Source organism: Pristis pectinata, chromosome 8 (genome assembly GCF_009764475.1).
Source record: "Pristis pectinata isolate sPriPec2 chromosome 8, sPriPec2.1.pri, whole genome shotgun sequence".
Taxonomy (NCBI): domain Eukaryota; kingdom Metazoa; phylum Chordata; class Chondrichthyes; order Rhinopristiformes; family Pristidae; genus Pristis; species Pristis pectinata.
The window spans coordinates 34,539,747-34,555,707 of NC_067412.1; the positions used below are offsets into that span (position 1 = coordinate 34,539,747).

Here is a 15,961-nt window from a genome sequence, read left to right on the forward strand (position 1 = left end):
TTCCTTAGTAATTGTATTAAATTGTATACAAAGCATTTAAAATGTACTCACTGGTGTCTTTGATCCAGAAAAGACCTAATGTAATTTTTAGAACCACCTTTAAAGTTTGCACTTGAATGCAATTAGAAACCCCCAATGGTGATTAATTTGGCTTTGGGTGGAAACAAAAACATTTATACATTGAACCTACTCTGCCATTCAGTAAGATCATGACTCAACTTCTCCATCAAATTGTCAGCTGAGCATCAGCAGGCCTCTGGAGTAGAGAATTCCAAAGATTCCTTCTTGGTTCTAAACGGCTGATCTATTATCTTGCTGCTCTATACAGCCAGGGAAAATAACCTCTCAGCACCTTCCTGTTAAGTCCTCTTTTTTTTCCTCCATTAATTTTTCTTGTACTTTTAGTAATATTAATTACATGCATGTTACACATGCATTAGACTCATGGTATCCATGATTTTCATTTTATTTTTATTGTCCCAACTGTTGAGGACATACAGTATTTAAAGTCTCTGACAGTTCCTTATTCCTCATGAAAATTTCTCCTTTCTTTATCTCTAAAGGACCCAGGTTTATTTTCACTAATCTTGTCCTCTTGGCATACTTGTAAAGACTCTTAAAGTTGTTTCATATTCCCTGGTGGTATACTTCATTTATTTTCTCCCTCCTCACCAATTTCTTGCTTATCTTTTTTTTATGCCTGCCAGTCCAGAGCCTTATTGCTGTTTTTGGCAACATTGTAAGCTGCTGTGTTCAATATAATACTGCTCCTACTTCTCTAGTTATTCAGATTTAACTTGCAGGATCTTCTTAACAATGAGGTAAAGTTTCCACTTAAGGCACATTCAGCAGCCTGTGCATAATTTACGTCCTTTTTGAAATGCTTTTCGCCCTCTTGTGTCTTTCTGCTGAAACATATTTGCTCAGTGTTTAATACAACCTGCCACTTTTTCCAGTGGATTTTTTGTTCAAGTGAATTTATCTTTTTGAGAATTACTTTAAATGTTTCTCATTGCTTAACGCTATCAATTTTTAAGCTAATTTCCCAACATACCTTAGCTATTTTATGCTCCTACCTAAATAATTTGTTTTCAAGTTTAAGATCCCAGTTTTGGACTTAACTGCATAACTCTCGGGGAAATACTGTCATATTATAATCAACTTTATTGGAACCTCATTCACTGTAACAATACTAATTAACCATATTGTATTATACATTATTAAATCTTAAACCTATTTGCCCAGTTTTTGGTCCTAGAAAACTTTCTCTTGCATTCTCTTAATTTGACCTGTTTGAATTTTCCAGTCATACCCCATAATTATTATTTTCCCAATTTGCATGCTCTTCGAATCTACTGATCTATTCTTTCTCCAACAGCATGCTTAGTGTTAAGGGACATATAAACTACTTCCACCTGTCACGTACCAGCAACAAAAGAAACACATCGAGTCATGTATAAGTGATTAAAAAAAACTATTTTATTAATAACTAATGATAATAAAAAAAATAAAAATAAAATTGTTAGGATGTTAGAAGTAAAAATGTTAGATCTTAAACATTAACCCCAAAAATTAAACTCGAAGTGTGTGTGTGTGGTAAATTCCCAAACTCCAAGTCCAGGAATAGTTCTCAAAGTTCAGTTCAGCAAGCCGTAAGGTGAAACGTGAGCAAAGGCTTCTGCAAAACCACCATTGACTGAAGAGGAAATGTAGAGAGAAAATAGAGAGTAATTACGAAATCCAAATGTTCCACTTTGGAACTCATACGACACCTCAATCACTGATGATCTTCATTCCTTTGTTCCGAAGTATCTGCCACCCCGAAAGGCATTCGAGATGTGGCCGTCCACACAAATACTTGTTTCCTTCTACAGGTTAACGACAAAGTGGACTCCACTGGATTATTCCAAAAATCCATATGTGGATTGTAGTGACAGACACAGTCGTTGTTTTTCATCCATCGATACAGAGACCAGCAGGCTGGTGTGTGTGTGTCTCTCTCTCTCCGACTGACTGACTGCTCCAAAAACGTCATCACATCCTTATCTCCCATCACATCCTTATCTCCTGTTGTTGTCATCATCACGCCCCACAAAAAAACACACACACACACACACACACACACACACACACACACACACACACACACACACAACTGTACTATGTCTTAAAGGGACATTCACCAATAGTAACTTAATCCATAACACACCAGTATTTATGTTCTTGTTTTTTTTTACTCCACCTGTACTGATTCTATATACAGATTTTCTGGAATAAGATCCTTTCTCACCCTGCCTTTACTCAGTCCCTTATAGTCAGTCTGTTTAACCTCCTTATCCATTTCCCTATTGTTTCTAAAAGCCATATTATGAAATATTTAGTTCCCAACCTTGGTCATCCTGCAACCACATCTGACTAACAACTACTCAAATCAAACTTGCTCACCTCTATTTGTGCTAGTACTTCATTTAATTTGTTGCATTCAGATATTGCACTAAACCCTATGACCATTATGAAATCCTCTATCTCTTCCTGATACAACCTCCTTGATGTTGCTTAAGTTGTTGATCTGCTCTTTTCCTTTCGGCCACAAATTAACTTGTAAATTTTGAAAGGAGGTTTATTAGCTTGAGAATGAAGGGACCCTCCTGATTCTCATATTAAGTTAAGGCTGTGTCTCCCTAGTTATTTGACTTGCCAGTTATTTGTTCCTTTTGTTAACATTTTAGTGGAACCCATACAAATTATACAGCTCCCCCATTCCATGAATTGAAACCTCTTGTCTCCCACTTTTTCTGTCACACATTTAAACATTTCTGTTCCAGTTTACACGTGACTTGCTTGGTAATCTAGAGACTACCTTTGAGACTTGGCTTTTTTAATTTTTATGCTTGGCCTTCAGCTTTTTGTCAGCAGAACCTCATTCCTAGTTCTAGCTATGTTATTGGCTCTTAATCAACCATAACAAGAATATCTACCTCAAAGTATTTCTCTAGTCATGAGGAGATATTTTTAACTTGGCAATGGGCAGGCAATACAGCTTTTGGGACTCTAGCTCTGAGAGGAAAGAACAATATTAGTTCCCCAACTATTTTATGCCCTACAGTAAACATTTTTCAGCTCTCCAGTTTGAACCAACACACCGGGATGTTGTGAGCAATTTGTGCTGCAGTCTTTGTCCACACTTGTGGCAACTGTTGGATAACAGCATTGTTGGATGGAGCTTCTCCACTGCTCTGTATGTCCTTCCCTTATCTGTTTAAATGAAATTCATGTCTTCTTGATTCTTACCACCAACAAAATCAAAACTACTATCTAATCTGTGGTACAGATAGGAGTAATAGGAGTGGTACAGCCTCATAAATCAAAATACCCAAGTTACCCTTTCCCCTCCCTAATGCTTCACAATAGCTGTCCCTTACACTACCGCTCAAAATGTTGAGCTAAGTTTCTTTGAGTTGCTAATACTTCCTGCAAATGTATACCTAGGATTAGACTACTGATCCTGGAGACTACTAAACATGTCAGATCATGCACTACTGTTCTTTTTAACTTTGTTTTTTATATTTATTTGTTTTATGAATTTTAAATCAGAGCTATACTAGTTTAATGTATAAACAGAACTTCTGAGAAGCTCTGTAATGTTTTGTCCTGGTTTTGCTGGTTTCAAACAAATTATAACAAAAAAATACAAGTGGAGCTGATCAGAAGCTGTGGCTTACTTTGTTTTCAGTAATAATTCAAATATTATAGTACAGTGTGATTTTTCTAGAAAGTATGACAGCATAAATAAAATTTGATTTTTCTCAATCAGGTGTTGAAACTACAAGCTGCAATTAAATATGGTGAAGAAGACCTTACAGGAGCAAAGGTAAGTATTGCATAATCCTCACAATTAAGTTTTGGATACCTGAACATTAATGTGAATCTAGAAAGTTTAAAATGTTCTATGTATAAATAAAATTGTAACTTTGACCTGTATTTGAACAAATCTTTTACTAATTTTCTGGAGTTTAAACATTGTTCTAATTAAACTACAAGAGAGCCACAATTGACACCGAATGATGAATGTGCCTATGAAAGCAGAAGATGCTCAGATGAATTTATCTCAACCTTTCCCTCTTTTCTGATGCTTTGTTCCCTCCCAAAATATCTGATTTTGCTACATTATATCCTTCTGTGTTATCTCTGCAGCTCTTCACCTTTACGGAAGTTCTCATACTCATCTTTTCAACGTATTTTTTCGTCACTTCACCACCTTGCTGCTAAGTGTGCATTTTCAGTATATCTACCTGTGATTCTCAAAGGATTTTTTAAATGTTGAAGGGACTGGAAAAGTCTTTCCACTCACGTGTGCACTCTGAATGGATTCAGTTCAATACGCTCAAAAGATTAGAACATTTCAAAGGCTTTTCAAAAACATTTCAAAATTCCCAGAACCATTTGTGTTGAGATATTATTAATTCTTTTTATGTTAATTTTGGATTTAATTCATCTGAATTAAAATTACCCTCACAATTAGCCTCTTCTCCAGTTCAGAACTGTAAGTTTTCCCAGGAGCACTAGTTCAAGTTGTCTCTTCAAACTATTAATGTTTTCTTAGTTGCATAGGAATTAATTGATATGTTGTAAAAGTTTTTGCATATAAAGTATTTAATTTTTTTAAGAACTTGGCTAGCTAGCGTAGACTATTGAAACTTTCAAATTGTTCAGCGTAGTTTGTTGGAAGTTATTTTTAGATTGGTTTACTCATAGATGGAGGATTGGACACCTACAGAAAAAGGCTTGTTTTTGGAGATAAGCTCATTTTCAGCTGAAACTTGTAACATATTACTATCCCAAGCAGAAACTTTACCTGATGCATAAATGCAGGTTCCTTCTTCTCATCTTCTGTTTAAAAAAACACTCTGGATATCCAGGCTGGAACTTATTGATTTAATTAAGACTGAGCCACCAGAAGTAAATACTTGGGAAATGGGTCATTTTATGGGATAGTTCATCTGATGTTTTTGTTTCCATTCTAACAGGAAAGTGCAGGGTGCTCTATTATGTAGAATTCCAATGCGAACCAGGTGATGTGTCAGATTCTTTCAGGTTGATAGCGGAGTGACCAGTTGCAATATGTATGCTTTTTAAGGAAGCTGATCAGAGCCTTGAGAAGTTCATTTGCCTCTGTTGCCATCCACGCACAAAATGGGTTAGCCAGGACCACCAGTAGCACTCAGTATTTTCATGAAGACAGAAGGGTTACACGGCTCTAGCTACTCTTATTGACAACTATAATAGTCTTGATCATCTGTTGGGTCACTCTCTCCCAAGGGAAATAGTCCAATCTTTTCCAGTCTCTCCTCATAACTAAATCCCATCATGAATATCCTGACAAACTAACTCTGAACTCTCTCAAAAACCTTTATATCTTTCCTGAAATGTGACAATCTACAGTCCCCCATCTGAGGTCTAACCAGTGAGTTATAAAATTCTAGCATGATCTCTTTGTTTTTGTATTTCAGTCTCTTATTTATAAGTTCAGGTAACAAATATGCTTTTTAACCAGCTTATCCTCTCGCCTCTACTCATGAACATTTTTAAGAATCATGCTTTTTATTGGTTTGCTCTTTTTCCACTTTAACCCTCTCAAAGTGGAAAAAGAGCAAAACTTAACACTTCCCCACATTGATCTCCAATCTGCCTTGCTTCTACCTATTTCACCATCCTCTATGTGCCATCCCGAAATCTACTAGAATCTCCATCACTGCCTCCTACTTTGCAAATTTTATTTTGTTGCTTCTTTATTAAAGTTTAAGCAGTTTATAAAAATCAAAAAGAGTAATGGACCAAAAAAAATCTGTGGAAACCAACTCCCAGTCTAAAAAACATCCATCTACCATTATCTGTTGCTTCTTGTCAATGAGCCAGTTTTGCATCCACTTGGCTTTTTTCCACTCAATTCAACAGGCTTTCACCTTCTTAACAAGCTTACTATATAGCAATTGAATATCTTCCAAAACTCCAGACATGTATCATGCATAACACATCAAAGAATATAGTCAAGTTTATTAGACATGATTTCTGTTTAAGAACTAAATGCTTGGTGTCCATAATTAACTAAAGCATCTCCAAATTTAGCTTGCCTCTGATAATAGCTATCAACAACTTCACCATTGATGTTAGGATGGCCTATAGTTTCCTGGTTTATTCTTCTCCACTTTCTCAGACAGTGGCATAACATTAGCAGCCCTTCAGTTCTGCAGTGGAATGAAGGGATTTGGGAATAGAGTGAATGATAGCAAACAGCCAAGTAGGCTGTTAACAATTCTAATGCACCGCTAACGTCCTTAACCACTAATAGAAAGCAAGCTTCCATTCTGATATAATTTTAAAAACATTTATCTGTTAAAAATAAGGAATATGTGACAAAACCTCCAATATATGTCACTTGATGTTTCTAGAAGACAGTTTTCTTATATGATTGTATAATGAAATGTAAGAATGTATTTATTTTTAAATGTTAGAGCCTAGTAGAGCAGCAGCCAGCTGATGATCCAGACACTGAGATTAACTTGGGATGTTTGCTATACAAGGAAGGACACTATGAAGAGGCCTGCAAAAAATTTACCACGGCCATGCAGGTTGTGGGCTACAAACCAGGTAAATTATCTAAACTGATCTAAAATTTAACCAAGTATTGGTCAAAAGATATTTTTTTTTAAATCTTTCTAAGCCTTGCATCCCAGATTATTTTGGGTTTCATTGAATCATAAACCTTGAAATTAGATGAGAAAAAATAATTAGTACCTTTCTTCACGTATAAGTCACATGTAAAAAGCATGTTGCATATATTTTGGAGGATTTGTGCCTATGTCCGGCAGAAATCCCATGAATGAGGAAATTGAACCAAGCATTTCCTATTGTGATTCACACCAATGCTACTATCATTTCTCTCTATTTCATTGTGGAAGGTGGAGTTTCTAATGGGAACAGAAATTGAATCAAAAGATTGTGAGCTGGCTCTTGTTCAATTTTGAGGAATACATCACAGACATTATTTTTACTCTAATTGACTTTCCCATGTTGATGTACAAGTGCTGTACCCTTGGCAGGTAAGCAGCACTGACGAAGATCTGACAAATTCCCCTACTGACAATGTTGTGCGTCAGTGATCATCCCTGATGATCGTTGTGTTAGTTGCCCAGTTGCAGCATGGTGCCTGATTCTGCCATTCCATAGAGTAAGAGCTATGTTATCCAACACTGCACCTTGAACCTCAGTCCTAGTTTATCTCCCCCAGCTCTCTCATTCACCCCCCCCCCAACCCATTTTATCTCATTTCTATAGAAGCCTATATTGAATTAGAGTTTCTGTGAACTCCAGCAGTAGCTGTTGTCTGTGTATGTGCAAATCAATTGCTAATGTTTTTAAATGGGAGTAAACCACAATAGCAATTTCTTAAAGGGAAGATGTCCAGTGTAGAGATTTTGAGGTTTTATTTGCATCACTAGTTTGGCAGTAGGGCAAAATATAGTGCTTATTTTGAGCAACAAAAATGGACGTAATATTGAATAATACAGCAAAGGTCCCATTCAGCCCATACTACCTGTTCTACCCTTTGATGTTGTTCCAAATATTCTCCTGCTCTGGTCCCTTAGACATTCTCTTTTGAAAGTTGAGTCTGCTTCACTATCTGTTTATGCAACATATTCCAGATCACAACAGTTTGTATATCTTTTTGAGTAAAATCATCTTCAATTCATTTCTATTTCTTTTAAGCAGGGAGCTTATTCACAACATCATCTGGAATTAGACAAGATCAAGACCACAGCATTCAATAGCTGTACAGATTCGTGCACAGTGACTGACTTCTAAAGAAGAAGCTGTTAAATCAAAATGTGGCTTTTCTCAAATATATAATGAAATTAATCAAGATTTTCTTTTATCACTATGGTAGTCAGAGTTTATTGGACTGGAAAGAAAGTAGAATTGTTCCCCTGAGAATGGAGAAGGTTAAGAGATTTGGTAAAGTGTGCAAAATTGTAAAAGGTTTTGGTGATAATAAATAAGAAAAATCTGTTTAAAATGTCAAAAGAGTCAGTAACCAGATGACACATATTTCAAATGATTAGCGGGTGAGGATGATTTTATTTCAAGAAAACACAGCTAGCTGTTGTTATCTGAAATGCACTGCTTGAATAACTGAAATAGATTCAACATAAATTTGCATGCCACACACTTGATAAACAGTCGCTCAGAGATCAGCAAAGGCAATTTATTGAGATCAAAGTAAACTGTTAATGCAAAAGAAAAGATGACCAAATAGCTGATAAAGATTTGAGGAAAACCTATGGGGTCCTGTTATTCCTGCTTGTTATCTACAGCAGATTCTTGCGTCTTACACATAAGCACTTCTTCAATCCCTAAAACCACTGGGAAAGGCAGATTTTAATTTGCTATGTTAGCTGCTTGATTATACAGTAAAGTGTAATTTAGAATTGCTTAAATCCAACATTACAACATCTATTTTCATAATGTTAAAAAAAAAAGCATTTGTGATCTTCCTATGTTACACTGGGTCATCCCATTTAAACAAACTAACTTCTCTACAACTTGGACTACAGTCTAGGATAAATTTTTTCTCCCAGTGATCTTGTGTTTCAAACCTTTAGTGCTTCAACTTTGTGGTCATGCAGCAAACCTATCCCTTCTCTGATTGATTTATACCTCAGGTGGGCTGATTATGTTTGCCTCATTCTCTTAGATTATAAATGGAAAGATGAATACTAACAACAGGTAGAGATGTGAAGGAAGGGGAGGGTATATTTTCCTGTCTCTCTCAACAATGAATATTCTTGGACAGTGTTTTGAATTCAAGTAATTGAATTGTCCTGTTTAAATTTTTTAGGGGGTAGACATTCATCTCTGGTCATGTTCTAAATAAGTATTGGCCTCTCATTATACTGTCTTGGACAAGAGTATATAGATGTATACAGTGGCCAAGCCATACCAAAGCAGAAGCAAACGTAGTGTTTATATCGGGAGGGATGAAGAGCTTCCACTAAAACAGTTAATTGCGAGTTACCAAAGGTCAATTTATAGTCTGTGTCAACTTCAAAGTAAAATTAAGGATAATAATTTAATTGTTATGTACTATTTATACTTAGCAGATTGCAACTATTCTTATTACAACCTGAAATGGCAAAAACATATAGTATGATAGAATATAAAGTTCATGCATAGTTGATTTAATACTGAAACTGGAAATAACCACCTACTTTTACAGAATTCTCACTTTTTTTTAAAAGAAAACAGTGAATTTATAGTATTGTATCTGAACAGCTATGCTTATAGCATGCAGCATGTTGCAGTTTTATTTAAAATATCGTCTGTCACTTGTGCTCTCTTTCAGATTTGACCTACAACATTGCCCTCTGTTATTATAGCATGAAGCAGTATGCACCTGCTTTGAAGTATATTGCAGAAATAATAGAGCGTGGAATCAGGGAACACCCAGGTAAATAGATTAGTCTGATTTTACATTTGTTTTACAAATTGCACAGATTAGTTTAATTAATAAATTTAAAAGGAAGACCACAAGAGTGGTAATCTTTGGATTACTACCTGAGCCATATACTGATTGACTTAGAGATATATAGATCTGGATGGTTGACAGCATGATGTGGGACGAAGGCTTTGCATATCACCATGTCAGGAAGAAGAGGACCAAGATTCCAGTAAAATAGATAAATGAGTACCTGAGTAAGACTTTAAATCAGTAAAAAAAAAGAAGTGAGGGGCGGTACAATTAACAGGCCAAAAATAAATGATATAGGAGAGGAGACTAACTGACACCAAGTTGAGGAATTGTGGCACATAAATGTTTAGGAAACAATAAAGTTACTGAACATGAATGTAAAGTAATTGTTAAAAATAGGAATTATCCACAGCAAACGAAACACAGCAGGACAACTGTAGGCAATAATATGTACCACAACCAGATATAGCAGAGGTAACATGAAGGGCAGGACTGACAAATAAATAACAAAGGAAATCGCATCTAGGAAGAAGGGGAGTGGAATCATTGTATTAATCAGAATTATAAGATTCATAATTTAACCTTATTCTTAATTTTCTTGCAATATGTAGAATCACAGGATATAAGGCAAATGAAAAACATTCTAAAAATTTGTTTGCAACACCTTTTTAGGGGCTTTATTTAATAATATGGAAGTTTGCAGCAAATTTAAAGAAGGGATCCATAAGTGAATGTTTCCGAAGATTTTAGTTTTTGTTGTAACGTGACAGATATAAAATAAGTTTGTATTCCTATTTTATCACCATAAAATAACTGCTTTAAGGTTCTTTGATGCATGCAAAAAATTGTTTAAACACTTAATAGTTTATTGAACTGTTTCTGGATACTTAATAGCTCTTGTTTAGATAGATATACCCCAGAAATTTCTTTATCTCTTTTCAGCATTGTGTAAATGAATTTTTTTTTCCCCCAGACTGAAACACAATAGCAATAATTTCTGGGTCATTTTATGTCATCCCAGAAATTTAATGGGGCAATTCCCAATATTAGTCAGACTTGTATTAAAATGTAATTTCCATGTCTGGGATGCACAAGATGGCATCATCCTCCATGCTTTGTTTGTTTTGGAGCATTATGGGGGATCTTGGAGCCATGTGGTTTTGGACCCCATCCATCATGTGCACTCCCAAGGAGTCAGGTCTTGAAAGCACGGAGCTGTATCGGGCTCCTTTCATCCTTTGGGTTGATCCACCTAGTCCCCTTCACCTCCTGTGATGTTGCTGCTGACCACATTTCCTCAATGGAGGGCATGAGCCCAGTCTTCTGCCTGCACCGCCCCCCCTTCTCATCCCCACCTGCCTACTTACGACATTGCTGTTACCAGTCTTGGCCACTCCTGAGCTCCCTCCCCAGTTCTCTCTTTTCTACCCCCAAAGCTAGTGCACATTGAACTGATCCCAGTTTTCTCCCTCTCCTCAACCCTAAACAGAAGATTTGATCCCACCCTACCCCACTTCCACCCAGAGTGCAAGGTCAATCAGACCTATTTCTCCCTTCCCCTTTTGCATCTCCTCCACCTGTCCACCTAACCCAGTCTTGGACCTGTCTCCAGGATTAACAGATTTTCATTCATGGAAAGGTGTAGCGTTCATTCATTCACAGGGGGCCCATGACCCAAATTATTGTTGCTGTCCTGCTGCAGCCGCACTTGAATTTCCAGACATTTGAATTTTCAGTACTGATGTCAAGGCTACCCTTCTTAAACAATGGAACAATGGAACAACATTAGCCACCTTTCTGTCCTTGGGAACTTCACCAGTGGCTAATGATGCAAGTATTTTTGCAAGAACCTCCACAATTTCTTCCCTAGCTTCCCACAAGGTCTGAGGATACACTTGGTCAGGCCCTTGGGGATTTATCCGCATTAATGCGCTGTAAGGCTGCAAATACCTCCTCCCTGCTAATATAAATTTTCTCCAAAATATCAGCACTAGTTCTCCTTGTCTCTTGAGCAACCATTATTTTCTCCTCAGTAAACACTGAGGAAAAATATTCGTTAAAATCCCCCCCATTTCCTGCAGCTTAAGACATAGGCGGCCCTGCTTATCTCTAAGGAGACAACTATCTCCCTAGCCACCCTTTTACTCTTTATATACTGTAGCTATAGAGAGTTCTATGATCGTTATTTTTAATTAGCTTTTGTTCTTTCTCAGAGCTCAGTGTTGGAATGACAACTGAAGGGATTGATGTGAGAAGTGTTGGAAACACACTGGTGCTCCATGAAACTGCATTGATTGAAGCTTTTAATTTGAAAGCAGCTATTGAATATCAGCTTAAGAACTGTAAGTGTAGAAGGCAAAGATAATTGGAACTGTCTTTCACTTTCTTAAGACATCTTTTTCTGGGTGTCAAATTATTGCAATTTAAGGTTTTAGCTGGATTATCAATTGATAAGGGGAGAGGTGACTCATCTTTGATGACAGCAAACAATCTTTAGTATGGGTTATCCTATTAAGTATCATGGCCAAGAATTTGCTGAGAAAACAACAGGTGTCTAATGCACAGACCATTTAATAATGTGTGAATAATCTAATAATTTATTACAGAGAAGGGTTAATCTGAGTTGCAAATCATTGAAAATTTTAACTCCACTATAAGGTAAAAAATTAAATTGCTTTCTTTCCAAATCTGGATAGATCTGGTTCAAATCAATTACATCTTTGTAAACTAATATAAAGGAGATATTTGGAGAAGAAAATGGCACCAATGAACTGAAAAGAAGTTAATAACATTCTTGTATTTAGATTAAGGGAAAGTGGCGTATGAACAAATTCAGGAAACCTGTTATTGGCGGTGGTATTTCAAGGTGTAATGGACATGCCTCTGGAAATTCTATCACGTGTTGCTGCTTAATTCAACAGCTTACAATTGAAAATAGATTTTCTCTGAATGGAATTTAGTAATAACTATTTTCAGATTGTTTCACATAACTAAAAGTTTGTTTGGGCATTTTCTTAAATGATTGTGCTTACAGAATCACATCAGATGCAGAACAAATAACATTATTCCCCATGCAATGCTCCTTTTTGAATATTGCCAGGGATATTAGACTATATACTGTATGTTGTTCAAAGGAGCCACCATTGTTGGTTATTTCCAGGGCAAATGGGTTTTATAAGCATTGCTGCTCCTAGGACCCTATTTAAAAAGGACTTTCTAGTATCCATAGTATTTGCTTATACTGGCCTTAATCTGTACTGTACTGAATTACTCTGTGTAATTCATCTAAATCCAAATTTGGACTGTTGACACATACAGTAAAACTCTAATAATCTGCTACCAGCTTTTCAGAAATCCTGATGGTTTGGGATCTCATTCACTTGGTAATGTTTGCCACACTCTCTTCTGACTTGCCAGTGTCCTGGTTCCTATTGCTGTGTTTCACCTGACCAGGTCCCTTTTCCTGCAGTCCCTTTAAATTTACCTTGTTCACTGGGAAATTATTATAATACTGTGTAGCATCCTTAAAAAAAAAGTGGTCCAGAAAATGTGTTACTCTGGCAGCATGGAAGTTCTGAGCATGCCAGATTATCAGAGTTTTACTGTACTCAGAACACTATTGCAATGTAACAAATTACAGAGAAAGAATGTCCTATATTTCCTTTTCAGCCATAAATAATATTGCATAGGCTTTCAAAATAATACTGCAGATTTGCTGAATTTTCATTTTGTATTCCATTTATAATATTGACTGTCACTTACTTGTTATCTTGACCCAGGCTTCCCTTGACACGCTATACCACATGCCAAGGTTTCACTGAATTTGCTAAAAACTCCATTGCATGTTAAGATTTCTGACATGCTTCTAGGTTATAATGGTGATTTGGGCACAGCTCTGAGGAAATTCTGGGTCTTTGCTATTCATAACTCTTAGAGTTAAATAAGAGAAACTATATCCCTTGGGAGTTTTGTGTTTGTTCTGATAATTTGCTATGTTTTATAGATTTTAATGTTTAATTTGACATGGGAAAATATTGTTGCAATGACTGAATATTATGGATGTTAATGTTTCTGTTGTCCTTTTGTCTCTTTAAACAGATGAAGCAGCACAAGAGGCATTGACAGATATGCCTCCAAGATCTGAAGAGGTAAGCTCACTTGCTGGTTGATAAAGACTCTCAATATGAGCAGGAATAGGGCATTCAGCCCTTCAGGCATGTTCCACCATTCCACACGTTCATTGTTGATCATGCGTTAGGATCCTGTTCTCAACTTCTCCCTGTGTACTTTGATCCCTTTATCTTTAATAAATATATCTTTTTTAAAATTTATTTAATAACATATATTCCATCGCCTTCTGTGGTAATGAATTCCAAAGGTTCAATGCCCTCTAGATAAAGAAATTTCTCCTGATATAAACGGTATACCCCATATCCTAAGGCTGTGACCTTTTTGGTCTGGACTCTACAGCCATTAGGAACACCTTCCCTGTATTTAATATGTCATGTTTAATTTGTCACTAATTTAGTCATGTGTATCTCAGCATGATTGAAACTGTGTCAGGAATTTTTTTCTTTTGAATTAACAATTTCCTTTATGTATAAGTTGCTAAAAAAAAATCATTTGCTTTATTTTGATTGTCGTCCAATGGTTTTGCTTGCTGTCTTTTGTTTTCATAACCAAGGCAAACTTAACCTTGAAAGTAAAGACAGTTTGCCAAGTAATAGTCCAAATAATTAATTCCACTGGTTTGAACAGATCTACAAAGGAGTCAAAATAAATATTAACTTTTCAAAATATAACAGTAATTTTGTAAGTGTTAAGTGAAAATTTGGATCTCTTTTGGCATATCGCGACAGTCTATCCTATAGAGAGGATTTGATCCAGAGAGGCCAGAACAGACACGTTTCTCCCTTTTTGCCAGCCAGGTACAGGTCCAATCATTCCACAGTTAAGGGACTGAGGAATGACCTGTGTAATTGGGGCTCCTGAGGATGGTTGAGTAAAGGGAAAGTGCCTGGCCTGTTTTGTTTGGTGGGATCCATTAACTTCACGTACTGGTTGGATTTCCCATTGCCTAGTTCAGGTCCAGAAGGCCAAATGCCTTGGACCTGATTGGCAAAGCCTTGGACCCTAGAGAGACACAAGGCACGTATGTAAGCCGGAACAAGCTTCGCCCACAAAGTTGCTGAGGTAACTTTTGTCTGTTACATTGACAACATAACACAGGGAAGTGACAGGTGATGGAGGTGTTGGAAGAAGTTAACGTGGAAAACTTTGGAAAGCACCATTGGTACACCATACATTACTATTTTAACTCTCCCAAAGTTTTCACATTTTCCCATTGTTTTTCACTTTCCCCTTGTGTGGATGAGTGTGTTCCCTCTTAAATTTTCACCTTCTGTTGACCTTTTGAATTTCTACCCTACAATTCTAGTTCTGCTGACATTCTGCTGCACCTCTCCTTTTCTGCTTGTTACACATGCCTGCAATCATCCAGCGCTCTTGCTCCAACCCAATATTTTCTCTTCTCAGCATTTGTACTCTGCTGCTCTCAAGCCTTTTACTCCTTCACCTCTGTACTCCATCAGAATAAAGTACATCACCCGATGTTCTTATCAACTCCTTTTGCCTTCCCTGACATTTGCCAAATTTACCTCTCCCACTTTTCTCGCCCTATCCTCCTTAACCTTCCTTTCATGACACAGCTGTACGCAGCAATGGAACACAGGCTATAAGCTGTGAGGAATAAATTTTGTTTCAGGAACACAACAGAGATTTGATTGCTAGGAAAACAGCTGGCATTTATCTGAAATGTATGCTGAAGAGGGAATGGGCCAGGAGGTCAGCTGGACTTTGTACAATGGCTGCATTTAGAAATGGCAGGAGGGAACCAATGTAATGCCTAGAAGTAGAAATGGAGCCAGCAGCACGGAAGAACGTAGAGTATGATATAAAATTAGTGGAAACAAAGCCCATACTGGTAGCTTAAGGAGTGTTGGAATGGAATAGAAATCGAGGCATGGCAGAATGTAAAAGGAGGAAGTTGAATTGGTAGCTTCTGTACCCAGCTGAGGGTGAGAAAAACTAGTGATATCTAGAAATGTTTAAATTATACTAAAATGCAAGAAGAAACTTGAGTATTTACTAAAGCTTTCTTTGTTAGAAATTAGTCACCTATATTTGTCTGCCCTAACTTACTGAACTTTCTTTATAGGAACTTGACCCAGTCACTCTTCATAACCAAGCCCTGATGAACATGGACTCCAAGCCAACCGAGGGTTTTGAAAAACTGCAATTCTTACTCCAACAGAATCCTTTTCCACCAGAAACCTTTGGCAACCTACTTCTTTTGTACTGCAAATATGAAGTGTGTTTATGTGCAGGTTTTTTATTTCATCTTTTGAAAATAAGTATTTCTGCTTTAAATATCTT

At 36.7% G+C, this 15,961-nt stretch overlaps 1 protein-coding gene across 3 annotated transcripts in view; it reads left to right on the forward strand.

Annotated features, from left to right (window-relative positions):
- Positions 1 to 15,961, forward strand: part of flr (fleer) — a 67,220-nt gene that overhangs the window by 20,106 nt on the left and 31,153 nt on the right. For all 3 annotated transcript variants that reach the window (XM_052020939.1, XM_052020941.1, XM_052020940.1), the window contains 6 exons: positions 3,815 to 3,871; positions 6,513 to 6,648; positions 9,401 to 9,505; positions 11,740 to 11,868; positions 13,625 to 13,674; positions 15,744 to 15,896. In XM_052020939.1, coding sequence (XP_051876899.1) covers positions 3,815 to 3,871; positions 6,513 to 6,648; positions 9,401 to 9,505; positions 11,740 to 11,868; positions 13,625 to 13,674; positions 15,744 to 15,896 — 630 coding nt within the window. The remainder of the gene's footprint in view (positions 1 to 3,814; positions 3,872 to 6,512; positions 6,649 to 9,400; positions 9,506 to 11,739; positions 11,869 to 13,624; positions 13,675 to 15,743; positions 15,897 to 15,961) is intronic.